The sequence below is a fragment of the Podarcis vaucheri genome, assembly GCF_965113315.1.
Source record: "Podarcis vaucheri genome assembly, chromosome: 4".
Taxonomy (NCBI): domain Eukaryota; kingdom Metazoa; phylum Chordata; class Lepidosauria; order Squamata; family Lacertidae; genus Podarcis; species Podarcis vaucheri.
The window spans coordinates 658,231-677,151 of NC_138762.1; the positions used below are offsets into that span (position 1 = coordinate 658,231).

Here is an 18,921-nt window from a genome sequence, read left to right on the forward strand (position 1 = left end):
TTTTCCAATTATCAATCCCTATTTACATTTTCTTAGAAATCTTTTTACCAATACCACTTATTTTCCATCAGACATCATTTTAACATTCCTTGATTTTACAGTGCTTCTGAAAGTAGTCCTTAAATTTCTTTAAGTCTTCCTCCACCGACTCTTCTCCCTGGTCACGAATTCTGCCAGTCATTTCTGCCAATTCCATATAGTCCATCACCTTCATCTGCCATTCTTCCAGAGTGGGTAAATCTTGTGTCTTCCAATACTTTGCAATAAGTATTCTTGCTGCTGTTGTAGCATACATAAAGAAAGTTCTATCCTTCTTTGACACCAATTGGCCGACTATGCCCAGGAGGAAGGCCTCTGGTTTCTTCAGGAAGGTATATTTAAATACCTTTTTCATTTCATTATAGATCATCTCCCAGAACGCCTTAATCCTTGGGCACGTCCACCAAAGGTGAAAGAATGTACCTTCAGTTTCCTTACATTTCCAACATTTATTATCGGGCAAGTGATAGATTTTTGCAAGCTTGACTGGTGTCATGTACCACCTGTATATCATTTTCATAATATTCTCTCTTAAGGCATTACATGCCGTAAATTTCATACCTGTGGTCCACAACTGTCAGGAGTCTGTTTTTCAGAGCGGCGGAGAGTCCAAGTGCAAGAAAAGGAGACAGAAGCAGGGGGGAAGTGTGCCCTGAAGTGGGGGTGGGGGAGAACAACTCCTGAGGACCCCCGGATGAGGACCCCCACTAGAGCCAGGCATCCATTTTTCAAATGACTCCCTTGTCAGTCAGTTCTGACTTCATGCATTGACTGGAAGGCAGGAGCAACCAGGCTGACTCATCTCCCAGAAATCCCTTCAGTTGCCTCCACATTCTGCATTGCTAGAGGGCTGGAGACTGACTTCTTCTCCCCTTCCTCCTCCTCTTTCTTTTCAAAAAGGTATCTCATGGTTTGGGCTCTGGTCCCGTCCAGTCCTGATTCCTGGCAAGACTCATCCATGCTTGTTCAGGGATCTGTTTCTTCTCCTGACCTACAAATTCTGTAACAGAACAATGTATTTGCTTTCTAGGATTTGCTAGAGCTTCTCATTCAGACGGACAGAACTTGGCAGAAGACCAAAAGGTTCCTTCCGATCTCTCAGAGGCTTCCTGAGAGCACAGATGGATGAGCAAGACCCAGCTGGCCCCAGAGCAGGAAGAGGCCATGCCATCCAAACTGGGAGCAGTGGGGGATTCTGGGAAAACTCTGTGCTGAAGATCCTGGGTGAGGAGGACACCCTCCGCTCAGAGGGGCAGAGCCAGCAGGTGAGGCAGTTCTGCTGCCAGGAGGCCAAAGGACCCCGAGAGGTTTGCAGCCGACTCTACCACTTTTGCCACCAATGGCTGAAGCCAGAAAGGCACACGAAAGCTGAGATGCTGGACCTGGTGATCTTGGAGCAGTTCCTGGCTGTCCTTCCCCCGGAGATGGAGAGCTGGGTGAGGGACTGTGGAGCGGAGACCAGTTCCCAGGCGGTGGCCCTGGCCGAAGGTTTCCTCCTGAGTCAGGCAGAGGAGAGGAAGCAGGTGAGGTAGACTTTCCTCTGGATACTACCTTGACCAGAGGCAGGGCCTTTTCGGATGTGGCTCCGTCCTGGTGGAACGCTCTCTCACAAGAGACCAGGGCACTGTGGGATTTGACATCTTTCCTCAGAGCATGCAAGACAGAGCTGTTCCGCCAGGCCTTCAGGGTTCAGGGTTCAGTCTGATTCTTTTCTTTCAGTACAAGAATAAGCAATAAAGAGGCTTCCTAGCCCGCTCACACCTCCTTTATAAGACCGGTGGTAACAGTAGTTGGCCCTAGCAAATATTAAAGGTAAAAGTAAAGATACCCCTGCCCGTATGGGCCAGTCTTGCCAGACTCTAGGGTTGTATGCTCATCTCACTCTATAGGCCAGGAGCCAGCGCTGTCCGCAGACACTTCCGGGTCACGTGGCCAGCATGACAAGCTGCATATGGCGAGCCAGCGCAGCACACGGAACGTCGTTTACCTTCCCGCTGGTAAGCGGTCCCTATTTATCTACTTGCACCCGGAGGTGCTTTCAAACTGCTAGGTTGGCAGGCGCTGGGGCGGAACGATGGGAGCGCACCCCGCCGCGGGGTTTCGAACCGTCGACCATGCGATCGGCAAGTCCTAGGCCCTGAGGTTTTAACCACTCTCAATTTTACTTGACTTGATCGTGGATGGAGGACTTGACCTGGCATGTGTAACAGAGACTTGGTTGGAGGAAGCAGATGGGCCTGTTCTTGCCGCTGCTTGTCCACCAGGTTTCTCTTGCGCACAGCAACCCAGGTCATGTGGGCGGGGAGGGGGGGTTGCAGTGATTTTTAGGAAGTCATTATTTTGCACCAGGCGTCCTATTGGGAAGACCCAGGTCTCTGAGTGCATGTTCTGGAAGCTGGGCAATAGGGGCAGTACAGGATTCCTTTTGGTGTACCGACCTCTCCGCTGCACCAAGGATTCACTGCCCAAGTTGCTTCAGGTCGTGGAGGATGTTCTCCTGGAGACACCTAGCTTGGTCGTCCTAGGGGATTTTAACATCCATGCTGACATGACCTTACAAGGGGCCGCTCGGGACTTCGTGGAAAGCATGGCCTCCATGGGGCTGTCCCTGAATAAGTTTGGCCCAACTCATAGCCGCGGACATGCCTTGGACCTGGTGTTCACCTCTATGGATGTTGGTGATCTGACACTAAGTAAAAGCGAAACGAAAGAAGTGCCATGGTCAGATCACTTCCTGGTGCAACTTGACTTCTTCGTGACCCTTCGGATGGTCCGCCCCCGCCACTTAATGGATCCAAATGGTTTCCAGAGAGTGGTAGGGGATGCTTTATCCCAAGTTGATGGCCTTTCAGCTGATTCCCTGGTGGCCCGCTGGAATGTGGAGTTAACCAGGGCTATTGACTGTTTGGCTCTGAAGCGCCCTCTCCGATTGCATGGAGCCTGGACAGCCCCATGGTTTTCCACGGATCTGAGGGCAATGAAACAATCGTTGAGATGGCTAGAGCGCCAGTGGCGGATGACCCATTCTGAAGCTGACCGGATACAGGTTAGAGCTCAATGTCGAGCCTACCAAGTGGCGGTAGCGACGGCAAAGAAGACTTTCTTCGCCGCCTCTATTGCATCTGCAGAAAACAGCAGCAGGAGACTTTTTCAGGTGGTTCACAATTTAGCGGAACCACCCGCAACATCGGGGCCCAGTACGGGCCACATGTTCTCCTGCAAGGAATTTGGAAAGTTTTTTGCAGATAAAGTCGCTCAGATTCGGGAAGAGGTAGACGCCACCATGGGAGCAGGGCCGGGGTGGGAGAGTGCTAGAGTCCTGACTAGTCAAATTGCGTGGGATCAATTCCAATCTGTTACCTCCGAGGATGTGGACAGGCAGCTTGGATGAGTGAAACCAACCACCTGTCTCCTTGATCCTTGCCCATCCTGGCTTATAAAAGCTAGCCGGGAAGGGCTGGGCGATGGGCTTCGTGGGGTGGTGAATGCTTCCCTCCGTGAGGGAGCCTTCCCAGACCCGCTGAAAGAGGCGGTTATTAAACCGCTTCTTAAAAAACCATCTTTATTGCGGCCACGATGGCCAACTATCGCCCAGTCTCAAATCTTCCATTCCTGGGCAAGGTGATTGAGCGCGTGGTTGCTGAACAGCTCCAGGCACGCCTGGAAGAAGCGGACCATTTGGATCCCTTCCAGTCGGGATTCAGGCCTCATCATGGGACTGAAACTGCCTTGGTCGCACTGGTTGATGATCTCCGGCGGGCTAGGGACAAAGGTGAGAGCTGTTTCCTAGTTCTGCTGGATCTCTCAGCGACGTTTGATGCCATCGACCATAGCATCCTTCTGGACCGTCTTGAGGGGCTGGGAGCTGGGGCCACTGTCATACAGTGGTTCTGCTCCTTCCTCCTGGGCCGTGTTCAGAAAGTGGTGGTGGTGGATGAGTGTTCAGACCCCTAGGCTCTCACTTGTGGGGTGCCTCAGGGTTCTGTCCTCTCCCCCATTCTTTTCAACATCTACATGCAGCTGGTGGGAGAGATCATCAGGGGGTTTGGGCTGGGTGTTCATCAGTATGCAGATGATACCCAGCTCTACCTCTCTTTCAAATCAGAACCAGTGAAGGCGGTGACGGTCCTGTGTGAGTGTCTGGAGGCAGTTGGTTGGTTGGTGGATGGATGGTGGCTAACAGATTGAGACTGAATCCTGACAAGACAGAAGTACTGTTTCTGGGGGATAGGAGGCGGGCAGGTGTGGAGGATTCCCTGGTCCTGAATGGGGTAACTGTGCCCCTGAAGGACCAGGTGCGCAGCCTGGGAGTCATTTTGGACTCACAGCTGTCCATGGAGGCACAGGTTAAATCCGTGTCCAGGGCAGCTGTGTACCAGCTCCATCTGGTACGCAGGCTGAGACCCTATCTGCCCGGGGACTGCCTCGCCAGAGTGGTGCATGCTCTGGTTATCTCCCGCTTGGATTACTGCAATGCGCTCTAGGTGGGGCTACCTTTGAAGGTGACCCAGAAACTACAACTAATCCAGAATGCAGCAGCCACACTGGTGACTGGGAGCGGCCGCCGAGACCACATAACACCGGTCTTGAAAGACCTACATTGGCTCCCAGTACGTTTCCGAGCACAATTCAAAGTGTTGGTGCTGACCTTTAAAGCCCTAAACGGCTTCGGTCCAGTAGACCTGAAGGAGCGTCTCCACCCCCATCGTTCTACCCGAACACTGAGGTCCAGCACTGAGGGCCTTCTGGTGGTTCCCTCACTGCGACAGGCCGAGTTACAGGGAACAAGCTAGAGGGCCTTCTCGGTAGTGGCGCCCTCCCTGTGGAACGCCCTCCCACCAGATGTCAAAGAGAAGAACAACTACCAGACTTTTAGAAGACATCTGAAGGCAGCCCTGTTTAGGGAAGTTTTTAATGTTTGATGTATCGCAGTATTTTAATATTCTTTTGGAAGCCACCCAGAGTGGCTGGGGAAATCCAGCCAGATGTGCGGGGTATAAATAATAAATTATTATTATTATTATTATTATTATTATTATTATTATTATTATTATCATTATACCAGTGGACTGCCGTCTGTCCAGATTTTAATTTGTTTTGAACTAATAATCGATTGCCTATTCTTATGTTCTTTCTATATACTGTGTTAGATTTATGATGTTAGCCGCCAAAAGATTGGCTCCAGCCAGGGAGGGTGGGGTACAAATGAAAAATTATTATTATTATTATTATTAGGGGCTCCAAAGAGGATGGAGAACATCCCATAATGCTCTGCTGATGGCCCATGCTTTTTCTGGGAAGGCATCCATGGAATGAGATCTCACACCCTTAAAGTTTTTTTACTTTTCCATTATCTTTCTGCTATTTCTTGTCGTTCATTCTCTATTTTGAATCCTTGTTGCTCTTTCAGGAAAAGGATTGTGTTGAGGAAATGGACCTGGATTCCTGTGAGGCAGAGAGGCCTCCGTTGGACACCAGAGAGAGGCCACCGGGTAAGGAAGAAGGCGGTTTTTCTCCATTTGGTCTCATTCTGTTGGTTTCCCATATAACCTCTGGGTTCTTTTCATCAAGTTTTTTTGGGGGGGGAGTTGGGAGGAAGGGTCCAGAGGAGGAGAGATGTATTTCTGCATGACTAACATATGAAATGGGCACAAATGTCCAATTGAACTCAGCAGGTAAGGCTTTCTGAAAGGCCCATCTGTAGTTAGAGATGCCCTGTTTCCCCTGTGAGAGACATGGGCACGCCTGGCATCCTGCTTACCTGTTTTCTCTTTCAGGAGACAGAATGATGCCAGCAAGACCTCCTGATCCGTCTTTTTATGGGGGCAGAAGGGAAGCAGCGGCTGTGGAACCAGATCAGGTCAGGGGAAGCTACCTTGGGACAGAGGCCGAGGGATGGAGCAATGTCATGGACTGGTTGGGCACAGAGGAATGTGGCACAGAGGAATGGGAGGAAGCAGCCGGGGAACCAGGAAGGGAAAATGTCTCAGCCGAAGGAGTGGAGGTGGAGGAAGGATGAGCAGTGAAAGGGAGAAGAGGGAGAAGTCTGGGAAGAGGAGGTGTCAGAAGCTGAAGGGGAAACAGGGCTTAGTGAGCTGGGAGACTTTGAGGCAGAATGCAGTCCAGAATCGGAGGCAGAAGAGGAAGGAGACGAGTGGGAGGAGGAAGGTCGAGAGGCAGAGGTGAGTCAGAAGAAGGAGGAGCCACCGGGGGCTCCCTCTCCTTCTGCCAGAAGCCCCCCTCCCTGCTTGTCTCTCAGAGCCAGGAGACGTCTGACATTGGAGGAGCAAAGGCAGGCTGCACACTGGCGCACTGTTCAATCGCTTGCCAGAAACCCCAGAGAGGAGGGGACTTGGAAAGCTGTGGAGAGCTAGGGGCCTTCTCTTTTGGCAGCTGATTTCATGGAGGAAGACCCTGTCATGGAATTCTACTCAGTATTGATCCAGGCAGAACTCCAATGTATAGTTACCAGAGTGAAAACGTAAAGACGTTGCAGGATTCCCCAAAATAGACCAGAGGCAATTGTATTTCACCCAGCAGAGCTTTACTGCTACTGAAGACAAATGAGCATAATGGTCCCAAATCCAAAACATTCAGGATTGGCCCTGTCCATAAGAAATCCAGTTGCAGCAAACTTAACTGAAATTTCCCACAACTTATAATAAGTTTAAACTTCAACACTCAGCATGCTATGTACAGAACACCAGAAGGGAGAGAGAGAGAGAGAGAAAGAAACCCAGTCTCCTTCTGGCCTCTTCTTATAGTCAGCATGACCTTGACAGAAGACATAACCGAACCACTTTAACCCAGCTGTACTCAGGCTGCGAGGCCTGGGTCCTTGTGCCAAAGGCCAAGCACAGAAAGGGTGGCCCTAGGTCCCAAAAGATGATTTTCTGTGGGTATGAGCCAGGGACCAAGGGGTGGGGATTTGCCTATCCAACAGGCAATCAGTCCAGGATTCTGCTCAGCAGCAGTGCTGAGTTCTGTGAGTAGAATGGATGGACACGCATACATGGGAACCCTGATGTTCTTTCAGAGAGTCTGCAAGACTCTGCTGATGAGGAAGAGATAGAGGTTGAACCTGCTGCTGAGGCACAGAGTCCTGACCCAGAGCATGTAGAGGGAAGAACTTCTCCTAAAGCTGTGAAGCTTGAACAGAGAAGTGCTCCTTCCTCACCCACAGGTTCAGCTGAGAAGTCTAAACGGTGCAGTAAGTCAGAGGGGGAGCTCTCTGAGGCCAAGGACATTCTAGCTGGTCCTAGTGGGTCTGAGGGGGTACCTGAAACTGGGTTGAGACGTTCAGCTCGCACAACAAAAGGTAAATCTCCTGACAGGTTTGCAGTCACAAGTGTGTGGGTTGGCATTGGAACAGTGTGAACCCGAGAGTTTTGAGGGTGTTCAGAAACTGCCTCAGGAAGAAGCCAGGAAATGGCATGAGGCAATGCAGAAGGAGATGAGCTCAATGGAGTCTCTAGGCGTGTTCTCCCTCACAACGTTGCCAGTGGGGAAACAGGCCGTGAGCAGCCGCTGGGTTTACCGTCTTAAACCCAAAGCAACAGGGGAACCACAGTACAAGGCTAGGCTAGTAGCCAGAGGGTTCACGCAGCAAAAATTCATTAATTTTTATAATGAATGATTTTAGAATGTTGTTTATGTTGTACTTTTGTACTGTTTTATTGTTGTTAGCCACCCTGAGCCCGGCTTCGGCTGGGGAGGGCGGGATATAAATGAAATTTATTATTATTATTATTATTATTATTATACTGAGGTATATGCTCCTACTTCCAGAAGTGAAACTCTGCACACGCTCTTAGCCATTGCTGCACAAAGAGGTTTTCAGGTGTATCACTTTGATGTGGATGTGGCCTATTTGAACTCAGAGCTCCAGGAGGATCTGTACATGCCTCCTCCTCCAGCGTTTGAGGGCAATGAGCCGAATACTGTATGGAAGCTTCACGAGTCCATTTATGGCTTAAAGCAATCGGCCAGAAATTGAAACTTGTACCTGAATGAAGTCTTAGAGAAGCTAGGTTTCAGGAAGAGTCTTGCTGACAGCTGCCTGTACCTTAAAGGGTCAGGAGTCACAGGAAATGGTGTTGATCTTTGTTGATGACATCATTCACATCTCAGGGGCAAACAAACAGGTGCAGAAGTTTGCCAAAGAGCTTGGAAAATGGTTTCAGCTCAAGAACCTGGGTGCAGTAAGGATCTACTTAGGTGTTCAGATAGACAGGACTGAAGATGGAAGCTTCTTGCTCAGTCAGAAAGGCAAGATTGAGCAGTTGCTTGAGAAGTTCAGAATGTCTGATTGTGCAGGGGTTAGGGCACCCATGGAGACAAGCTACGTGAAAGACAGTTGGCTAGCAGAACGCGTTGAGTTTGAGAACGCTGAGCTCTTCCAGTCCGCTCTGGGTAGTCTGTTGTATCTGTCCCAATGGAGCAGGCCGGACATTGCTTTTGCTACCAATCTGCTCAGTAGGGAAGCATCAAAGCCCAGTGTAAATGCCTGGCATGGTATCAAGCGGGTGCTGCGTTACCTGCAGGATACCAAGGACTTCAGTCTCAAGCTGTCAGCTGTAGGTGAGACAGCGCTTACTTGCTGGCCAGATAGCGACGGGGTGAATCTGGATGACAGGAAGTCCGTATCTTGGATGGTAATAAAGTTTGGGGAATCTCTAGTTTGGCAGAAGTCCCGGAAGCAAAGTCTCATTGCGCTGTCCTCTACTGAGGCTGAGTTCATTGCCCATCACTGTTTGGGAAGACAATCAACCCTGTCTGAAGTTGGCAGAATCTGGGCAGTTTAAGGGCAGAACCAAGCATCTAGACTATGCTCGGCCAAGAGGGCCAAAAATTGAGTCCGGCACTCTTCCGTTGCGCAGCTTGCAAACTGTCCGTGCCGATCCAAACGTCCTTCCTCCTCTCTGGCCGGTTAGCAGAGCGATCACAGCGGTTAGAAGCAATTGCAGTGTGTGGGTAATAATTCAGAACAAACACAAGGCGTTCCTTATCTTCTTAGCCTTTAATCATGTAGTATAACAGCATAAATCATCCCGGCGAAAGCTCGCACATTCTTCCTCTCGCATAGCGTACAAGACACAGACAGACTGAAACACTCAGAGTAAACCACTCCCGTAAGTGTCTGTGACCACGCCTCAGGAAAGAGACGTCATTCAGAACATCACTCAGAACTCTTTAACCCTGTAAGTTCTGAATCCCTTAACACCCCCTCTCGTCATGAATCCTGAGGGAAACTGAGGACACCTATTTACAGACCTCTTTGAGTTCAACTCACCTCCCATTGCCTTTTGCCTCCCACTGGCATCTATCCCAGGCAATTGTTGAATCCCTTCCACACTCCCAGAATCACACTGTGCGAAACCAACCCACGCACTGGTGACCTGAAACCTCTCAGGTGGAATCCCCTTTGTGGTGCGAGTTGACCGACGAAGCACAACCTCGGGTGCTCCTCCTGACCCACTGGGGTCAGCAAGTGTGTCTCCTAGCACAGAAGACTCCCCCTCTGATTTGCTGTGTCTTCGGGCCTTCTGCACTTGGCTAACAGAAGATGAAGGCTCACTCTTGGGTTCTCTCTTAACAGCCTGTGGAGAAACCCACCCCTGTGCTTGACCCTCATCAGCAACCTGGTCTTCAGCAACAGGCTCCGCCTCTGTTTCTCCTTCCTCCCCCTCAGAATCGGACAGACATTCTGAGAGAACATCAGGACCATCCCTAGGCCGTGACCAACCACCCTGCTCACAGAGCTCAGCATTCTTGCTGACCAGCAGCTTGGTCTGATCACCCTCTGGGTATGCAAACTTCCACCCATTTGTTGCAGGATCATACCCACAGAAGATCATTTCCTGGTACCTTGGACCACCCTCCTTCCGTTGAGCTGTTGGTATTGGCACTGAAGCCCTGGAACCAAATGCACGGAAGAAATGCACCTGTGGCTTTTTCTTGTGCAACAGAAAAAACGGTGTGTCACCTACATCGTAATTGTAGGACCTGTTAAAAACAAAGCTGGCAAATTTCCAAGCTTCACTCCAAAAGCTCTGAGGCAGCCCAGAGTCACACAGCAAAACCCTGACAGCTTCAGCCAGTGTTTCACTCCTGTGCTCTGCCACGCCTCTCTCTTGAGGAGACTTTGCATCCGTCACCTGGTGACGAATTCCCTTCTGCTTGAAAAACTCCGTCAGAGCAGACCCAGTGAACTGTGACCCACGGTCGCTCCTGAACCTTTGCACTTTGGTGGAGAACCTTAGTTCCACCTCCGCAAACCAATCCTGGATCAGTTGCGCCGCCTCCCCCTGCGATTTGAGAGAGAAACACCATAAATTCTGAGAAAAATCATCTGTCACCGTCAGCAGATACCTGGCCCCACCCAGACTCTCACACTTCATGGGTCCTGCAAGGTCTGTGTGAACAAGTTCAAAAGGTTTTGTGGTTGCCCTCTTTACCCCGGGAAAACTGCACCTTTGTACCTTTCTGCATGCCCTGCACTCTAGGGATCTCTCACATGGTGTGATTCTGCAACCCTTAGTGCAGCTGGGCAACCTCTGAACATCTTCCAAACAAGCATGAGACATTCTCTTGTGCCATACATGAACACATGAATCATGGCTGGGAACACTAGCACACTGCGCCTGTGCTCTTCCGGCATTCCCCCCACCCTCTAGAGGTGTTTCCAGAACAAAGAGATTGTTCTTGCATTTCACGTTGACAAGTTGTTTCCCCCCTCTGAAAATGGAACAGGCATCATTTTCAAAGCAAACTTTGTACCCTTGCTTTACAAGAGCAGGTACAGATAACAGGCAACAATGCATCTCTGGCACAACGTAGCACTCCAGCTCCGCCTGCAAAAAGGAAACATAAACATTTGCAACGTTAGAAACTGGCTTTTGTGCTCCATTAGCCAACGTAACAGTTGTCCCAGCTGAAACAGCCCTGCAGTTCCGCAGCCCCCCAGCAGGTGGCGTTCCAATCAGGTGATGACTGGCACCGGAATCCACCACCCACTGCAACATTCTGTCCTTGCTGGAGTTGTCCTGTAGCGTTGCCATGGCAACAAACGTCCCGCTGCCCCTGTCCTTGGCAGCTTCCGTAACCGCAACTTTTTCAGTTGCCCTGAAGACTGGATTTATCTCAGTGTTCCCAGACAGCTCTGCAGCCGTTATCTCCCTCTGCAGCAGGTGGCTGGCCTTGAAGCCTCTAGCTCTGTCCGGCTTCCCAGGCTTCTCCTCACGATGCAAACAACTCTTGGCAGCCTTTGGAAAAAGAGGCTTTTCTGAGCTTTTACTGCTCACCGCCCCCCCACTTCTCACAGGGCTCCCAGGATGCTTTCCTGCACCCCCTCTGATGGGTAAAGGGCTCCCAGCAGCCTGCCCCTCTCCAGGCTCCTCACGCAGACATGTTGCAGCACCCACGCAGCTTTTAGACCCTTCGCCCCCCTCAGGGGCCCAACAGCTTTCCCCAGCTGTGCACCGGCTTCCACGAAGGTGGTCAGCGCCATCTTGCCTTTCCTGTTCTGATGCAGCCATCTCCCGGCTCTTGCTTCCACCTCCAGCTTCACAAGCTTCCTGGAGCGCTAGCCAAGCGGCCTCTGGCTTCTTTGCACCCAGAACAATAGGCTTCAGATCAGCAGCCACGTTCTCAGCCAAAAACGCAAGCACACGCTTCTCAGCTTCACGTTGGCCTGCAACCGCCCCAGCTGCCTTAGACATCGGCTGGACCATTTCCCAGAGCCTGGCTCCGACTAAGGACAACTCTGCTAAATAGCTCCACTCCAGCCACGTTTGGCTGGTCAGCTTCGCACATGGCAGCTTAAGCTCAAAGCCATGTTCCTGGGACTGAGCCATCTCCTCCCCCGGGGTAAGCGTACTCACGACTGGCAGCAGCTTCCTCCGGCCTCCGGCAGATCGGCCTCTCCTCCCCAGCAAGCTCCTCTCAGCCTCAGAAAGCTCTAGCTGGCCCCAGCATCTTCACAGCTGGCTTGCTGGCTTCCCCCACACATGGGACGTTCCTGCAACAGCTATAAAGCGTTGGCAAACTGCCCATAACCTATGCTCGGCCAAGAGGGCCAAGAGGGCCAAACATGGAGTCCGGCACTCTTCCGTTGCGCGGCTTGCAAACTGTCCGTGCCGATCCAAACGTCCTTCCTCCTCTCTGGCCGGTTAGCAGAGCGATCACAGCGGTTAGAAGCAATTGCAGTGTGTGGGTAATAATTCAGAACAAACACAAGGCGTTCCTTATCTTCTTAGCCTTTAATCATGTAGTATAACAGCATAAATCATCCCGGCGAAAGCTCACACATTCTTCCTCTCGCATAGCGTACAAGACACAGACAGACTGAAACACTCAGAGTAAACCACTCCCGTAAGTGTCTGTGACCATGCCTCAGGAAAGAGACGTCATTCAGAACGTCACTCAGAACTCTTTAACCCTGTAAGTTCTGAATCCCTTAATACATTTCCAGAATGCGTGTCAAAGTGTCAATCCTATTGAAAGCAATCCTATTGAAACAACACAGCAATTAAGAGGAAGGAAAGAACAGAACATTGTGTAGCAGATCATATTTCTGATGTCTCAGAAGAGGACATCAGGAAGGGAGGGAGACAGTGCTCCTGAAGGTAGGAGTCTATCAATTGATGAAGATGATCATCCAAATGTCATAGACCAAATGGAGCAAACAGCACGCAGACCTAGTGGTGGGAGGAAAAAATCCTTAAATAAGAGACACGGGGGGATGATGAATGGACTTCAATGTCTACACTAATGCGCAAAGCATGGGAAATAAACAAGAAGAGCTTGTGCTCTTAGTACAGCAAACTCAATATGACATAATAGGCATCACTGAAACCTGGTGGGATAAGTCCCATGATTGGAATGTAATAATGGGGGGATACAATCTATTTCAGAGAAACAGACCAGACAAGAAAGGAGGAGGAGTGGCGTTATATGTCAGGGATGTGTATACCTGTGAAGAGATCCAAGATTTCATAGAATCATAGAATCATAGAGTTGGAAGAGACCACAAGGGCCATCGAGTCCAACCCCCTGCCAAGCAGGAAACACCATCAGAGCACTCCTGACATATGGTTGTCAAGCCCTTGTGGTCTCTTCCAACTCTATGATTCTATGACATTTCCTTTTTCTTTTAGGGTCCAGTGTGCTTTGAAGATGTTTCTGTTCATTTCACGGATGAGGAGTGGGCGTTGCTGGATCCTGACCAGAGAGCTCTGCATAAGGACGTCATGGAGGAGAATCGTGGGATCGTGGCCTCTCTTGGTAAGGCTCCCTGTGGGATCGTCCTATCTGCCTGGATATTCAAAAAATACCTCTGTGTGACAAGCCTCATACATTTCCACATAGCTCAACAGTGCCCAATACAACACCTGGGAACCTAACACTCCCACAATAAACCTTGAACAGCAAATTCCAGTTTTTTCTGTGAACCATCTTCCTCCAGTTCTGCCTTTTTCTACCACGGTTGGGTGTCTGAACTGCCCAGGCATCTTAAATGTCAGCTTCAGTGTTGGTATCTGAAGAAGTGTGCATGCACACGAAAGCTCATACTAATAACAAACTCAGTTGGTTTCTAAGGTGCCACTGGAAGGATTTTTTTTTATTTAGCTTCAGAGTTGTGTGGAAAGATAAGTAGCTTCTGTCAAGTTTTCTGTTTTTGTTTTTGCTGCTGTCAGTCTTGGGTTGACCAGAGAGACGACTGACATGGGAGATGGAGGGGATGCCATGACTGGGCCAAACAAAATCCGTCCCAGAGAAGAGCCAGGCTTATTGAATCTCAGGTAGTAGTAGAAGTAGTAGTAGTAGTAATAATAATAATAATAATAATAATAGTAATAATAATTTTTATTTTTACTCTGTCCATCTGGCTGGGTTGCCCCAGCTGCTCTGGGCAGCTTCCAACACATATAAAAACATGAAACATTAATAATAACAATCTGTCCCCATATAAAAAGTACATTAACTTTAAAATGAACAACTTACACTAGTGGCCAAAATTGTGGAAACCTTTTGGAGAAAGTGTATTTCAGAGCTTTGATACCTCATGACACCACTTTTTTGGGAGAAATAGCATAAAACTATATATCAATGGAAAAACAATTTAATGAAGAATGTAATGATTTTCTTCTGTCATGCAGGCCCAGTCTCTCCATTCTTCGATCATCACTTGCTGTTCTGCACCTTTTCCTGCCTTTACCAGTCTGATTTTGGAGTGACTGAGTCTCTTATACCTCTTCAAAAATATAGACCAGCTTTGGTTAAGTTTTCCCCAATCTTCCTTCTAATTTCTTCATACCTGTAGCCTTGTTCACTTAATAGTACGATTTTACATCTCTTTCTGGGTAACTACCAACCAAATTGATAGCAATCACATAATACCCTGACAAAAGTCAACCTAAGCAAGTTGTGCTTCCCTTTTCTGGTTATATGTCTATAACCTTTGATAGAATACAGATAACTGAACAAATTTGTTGCACTACATTCTTGATTAAATTATCTTTCCATTGCTATATAATATTATGGTATTGCAGTCATACCTCGGGTTACAGTCACTTTAGGTTGCATGTTTTCGGGTTGCGCACTGAGCTGAACCTGGAAGTACCGGAATGGCTTACTTCCAGGTTTCAGTGCTTGCACATGCACAGAACCACCAAATTACGACCCACGCATGCGCAGATGCAACACTGCAGGTTGCGAACGCTGCAGGTTGTGAACATGTCTCCCACACGGATCATGTTTGCAACCCGAGCATCCACTGTACTCCAAAAGAAGTAGTGTTATGCGCCATCAAACATCTGAAATGCACTTTTTTCTAAAAGGCTTTCACAATTTTACCACTACAGTATATCAAAGAAAGCAACATTCAACAACCCATCAGAATCTAATAAATATGTTGGTTAATAACAAACAAGAAAGGTAATGAGCACACACGCAACTCCCTTCAGTTCTTCTACATTCGTTCCTGAGGCTCTAATCCCTTTTTGTCTCCATTGCAGATTGTGATGAATTGGAAATCGAAAACAAAGGTGAACACGACGAAATCCCCAGAAAGGAGAAGCCATGCAAAAATTTGGAGTGTGGAGACAGCTGCACTCAGAGCTCCAATCTCACTAAGCATCAGAGAATTCATACAGGAGACAAACCCTATCAGTGCATGGAATGTGGGAAGAGCTTCAGTTGGAGCTCCCATCTCACATACCATCAGAGAATTCATACAGGTGAGAAACCCTATCAGTGTGTGGAATGTGGAAAGAGCTTCAGTCAGAGCTCCCATCTCACTAACCATCAGAGAATTCATACAGGGGAGAAACCCTATCAGTGTGTGGAATGTGGAAAGAGCTTCAGTCACAGCCATGATCTCACTTCCCATCAAAGAATTCATACAGGGGAGAAACCCTATCAGTGTGGGGAATGTGGAAAGAGCTTCAATCACAGCTCCTCTCTCACTTCCCATCAAAGAATTCATACAGGGGATAAACCCTATCTGTGCATGGAATGTGGAAAGAGCTTCAGTCACAGCCAAAGTCTGAATTCCCATCAAAGAATTCATACAGGGGAGAAACCCTATCAGTGTGGGGAATGTGGAAAGAAATTCATTACAAGCTCCAGTCTCACTTCCCATCAAAGAATTCATACAGGGGAGAAACCCTATCAGTGTGGGGAATGTGGAAAGAGCTTCAGGAAGAGCTCGGATTTCACTTCCCATCAGAGAATTCATACAGGGGAAAAACCCTATCAGTGTGGGGAATGTGGAAAGAGCTTCAGGAAGAGCTCGGATCTCACTTCCCATCAGAGAATTCATACAGGGGATAAACCCTATCAGTGTGGGGAATGTGGAAAGAGCTTCAGTACAAGCTCCAGTCTCACTTCCCATCAGAGAATTCATACAGGGGAGAAACCCTATCAGTGTGGGGAATGTGGAAAGAAATTCATTACAAGCTCCAGTCTCACTTCCCATCAGAGAATTCATACAGGGGAGAAACCCTATCAGTGTGGGGAATGTGGAAAGAAATTCATTACAAGGTCCAATCTCACTTCCCACCTGAGAATTCGCACAGGAGAGAAACCCTATCAGTGTGGGGAATGTGAAAAGAGCTTCTGGGTGAGCTCTGATCTCACTAAGCATCAGAGAATTCATACAGGGGAGAAACCCTATCAGTGTGGGGAATGTGGAAAGAGCTTCAGTCAGAGCTCCCATCTCACTTCCCATCAGAGAATTCATACAGGGGAGAAACCCTTCATTCTTTGGCTTTAGGAGCCTTGTTAATACGCACCTTTTTAACCAGGCATTTGGCTGATTGACATCTAAGGCCCTTTTAAAATGTGGTGGGGAGTTGAGTTACTGATGTGTATTTTGTGTTTTTATGTTGTGTTTTTATGTTGTAACCGTCCTGAGACGTGGGAACAGGAGTCAACACTTAGAGGCTGAGGGGTTTTTGCCCCCCAATAGTATATTTGAGGGGGCCACCCACCCCCAGTTGATAGGCACTGCCATTACAATGGCCTGCATGCGTCATGTGTTTGATTGTGCAAAGCAGGCCTTACCTGGCCCCCCACCAATATTTTATTCAAGTTGGCACCACTGGGTCGGGTGGTAGACAAATTAAATAAATACATAAATCACCTTCCTTTGCACATGTTTCAGCATGTCAATATCCTTATTTTTTATCATTTTTAATATTTATGTGCCTTTCATCTGAAGATTTCACAACAGAAACATACAGAATAAAAGCATGGCTTTCTCAAAAACAAGAAAAGCCAGAGAAATCTCTCCTCCCCTTTTTATGGATGGAGTTACAAACTTTGTTGATCAGGGAACAGCTGTGGAAATAGTGCATCTTGATTTCAGTAAGGCTTTTGACGAAGTCCCCTGTCAGGGAACTGCCATCAGAGGCAAGAGGAGAGGTAAGACGCTCCAATGATGCAGGCGAGGGAACTAGCAAGGAGAGAGAGAGAGCTTCTGCTGGGGAAGGAAATTCAGGGGACACCAGGGAGAAAGGGGAGGCTGAGAGTACTGCGGAGGGGAGGCTCCGAGACTCTTCTAGTGAAATCAGCGGAGAGAGCACAGGACCTCCGCTTGGCACGCCCACGCTGCGCAGAAGGCTTCTGCGCAGAGAATCTAGGAGGAGACTGGGCGTCAAAGAATTTCTATGTTGGAGGAAGTTTAGGAAACGCCCACTCATGGATTCTGCCAGTGAATAAGACAGTCGCGTTGTAAGGGCTGTCTAACCAGGGAAAGGTTTAGCTATACGACTAGCATGGAGCAGTTTGCAGTTTACGCACAAGCAACCCCAATTCCCATTATACATCCCCCATAATATTTTTGCGATTAAGCTTCTAAAATGTGGGCTGAACGAAGTAACTGTTAGGTGGATTTGACTAACTGAACCCAAAGAGGACTCTTTCATGGTTCCTCATCATCCTGGGGGAAAGTGACAAGAGGGGTGCTGCAGGGTTCTGTCCTGGGCCCGTTGTTGTTCAACGTCTTTATGAACGACTTGGATGAAGGAACTGAGGGGGTGCTCATCCCATTTGCGGAGGACACCAAATGGGGAGCGGAGGCCAATGTGGCAGAAGGCAGAATGAAGCAACCAGAAATCACCTCAACCCGATGGACTGGTGACCCCCTCCTCCTTTTCCTCTCCCCCCAAGCCATCAATACAGCTAATATGATCAATATTCCCCCCCAGCCTCACACCTCCACGGAGATCCCCACCCAAAACCAGTGCAGGTGACATAAAAAGACACTCCCCATTACCCAGCAATCTACAATTCACTCTCAGCACCACTCCCCACGCCTTACTAAGTAAAATAATTCCCCTTGTTGCCAGGATTTTTAAGGTACCAGTGAGCCACTCAAATTGTGTCCCAGAATTGACAGACGCAGCAGTGGAGAAAAAGAAAGTGATATTTATTGCTGAGCAATAAGAGGCCCAGTGGAATCCTTTCCAAAAGACTGGGCCCCGGGCTCCAGTGCCCAGAGGCTTTATACCTGAGTACATACATGAAATAATCAATACAATCGCACACGGCAGCAAAAAGAAAACCAATGAGCGCATTCTAGCCTTGCCCCCTGATCATGTAAAGAGTTCCCTCCCAACTTCTGCTTTTTCAGTCTGAACATGCATTTAACCTTTCCCCTGATTTATGGTAAGAAGGAAGAAGAAGGAACTTCGGCCCTTATGCTCCTACGCGGCCATCTGCTATACCGGGACATTCTGCGGTTAGCATCTTCCTGTTTGAGCTACTCGGGACCCTGTCTGGACAGGGGGGAAAGTGCCAGCACAGCAGATTTATTGCTTCCCCCTTATGTTAGCGAGACATTGAGAAGAACAAGGGAAGCGAACTGGGGCAGAGTTCATTTCGGATTCTTCCGATCTAAGCAATTTGCTATCAGCTTTTGCAGAAGCCGTCATGATTCAAACATGGATTATATAAAAATCATTATAAGGATATATGGTTATATGGCTAACTGATTATATGAAAAGCATAAGGGTAGAATTCCTCCAGGTGGTCATGCTTCACCCCAACCTCAATAAAACAATCCACAAACAGGCTAAAACCTGACAAACAAGCAGCACATTGGGGCTGCCAGAGCATATCAACACCCTCATCCCTACCCCAACATACCAGTGATGTTAATAACATTATCAACATTGCTTATGGACCCTATATCCAACATAGGCGTCCCAAAGACGGTTGGAGGATGGATGGCGGCCAACAGATTGAGGTTGAATCCTGTCAAGACAGAAGTACTGTTTCTGGGGGACAGGAGGCGGGCAGGTGTGGAGGATTCCCTGGTCCTGAATGGGGTAACTGTGCCCCTGAAGGACCAGGTGCGCAGCCTGGGAGTCATTTTGG

The 18,921-nt window shown here is 48.7% G+C and overlaps 1 protein-coding gene across 2 annotated transcripts; it reads left to right on the forward strand.

The window, feature by feature from the left end:
- The first annotated feature begins 745 nt into the window (after nucleotides 1-745).
- LOC309530385 (uncharacterized protein) lies at nucleotides 746-16,928 on the forward strand. Of its 2 annotated transcripts, XM_082219317.1 has the most exons (6): nucleotides 746-1,562; nucleotides 5,450-5,531; nucleotides 5,817-5,899; nucleotides 13,197-13,323; nucleotides 15,057-15,278; nucleotides 15,615-16,928. In XM_082219317.1, exons 1-6 carry the CDS (start codon nucleotides 1,161-1,163, stop codon nucleotides 16,313-16,315), a joined length of 1,617 nt encoding a protein of 538 aa, XP_082075443.1. In that variant the 5' UTR covers nucleotides 746-1,160; the 3' UTR covers nucleotides 16,316-16,928. The 2 variants fall into 2 exon arrangements, with proteins under 2 accessions (XP_082075443.1, XP_082075442.1); XM_082219316.1 differs by having other exon boundaries at nucleotides 750-1,562; nucleotides 15,057-16,928.
- Nucleotides 16,929-18,921: the final 1,993 nt, after the last annotated feature.

What these genes read in the sequence shown, in the direction of transcription:
- LOC309530385 (XM_082219316.1), top strand. Translation starts at nt 1,161, where the DNA reads ATGGATGAGCAAGACCCAGCTGGCCCCAGAGCAGGAAGAGGCCATGCC. An exon ending in AGGCAGAGGAGAGGAAGCAG is followed by an intron (nt 1,563 to 5,449) that starts GTGAGGTAGACT and finishes TTGCTCTTTCAG; the next exon opens with GAAAAGGATTGTGTTGAGGA. An exon ending in TGGGATCGTGGCCTCTCTTG is followed by an intron (nt 13,324 to 15,056) that starts GTAAGGCTCCCT and finishes TCTCCATTGCAG; the next exon opens with ATTGTGATGAATTGGAAATC.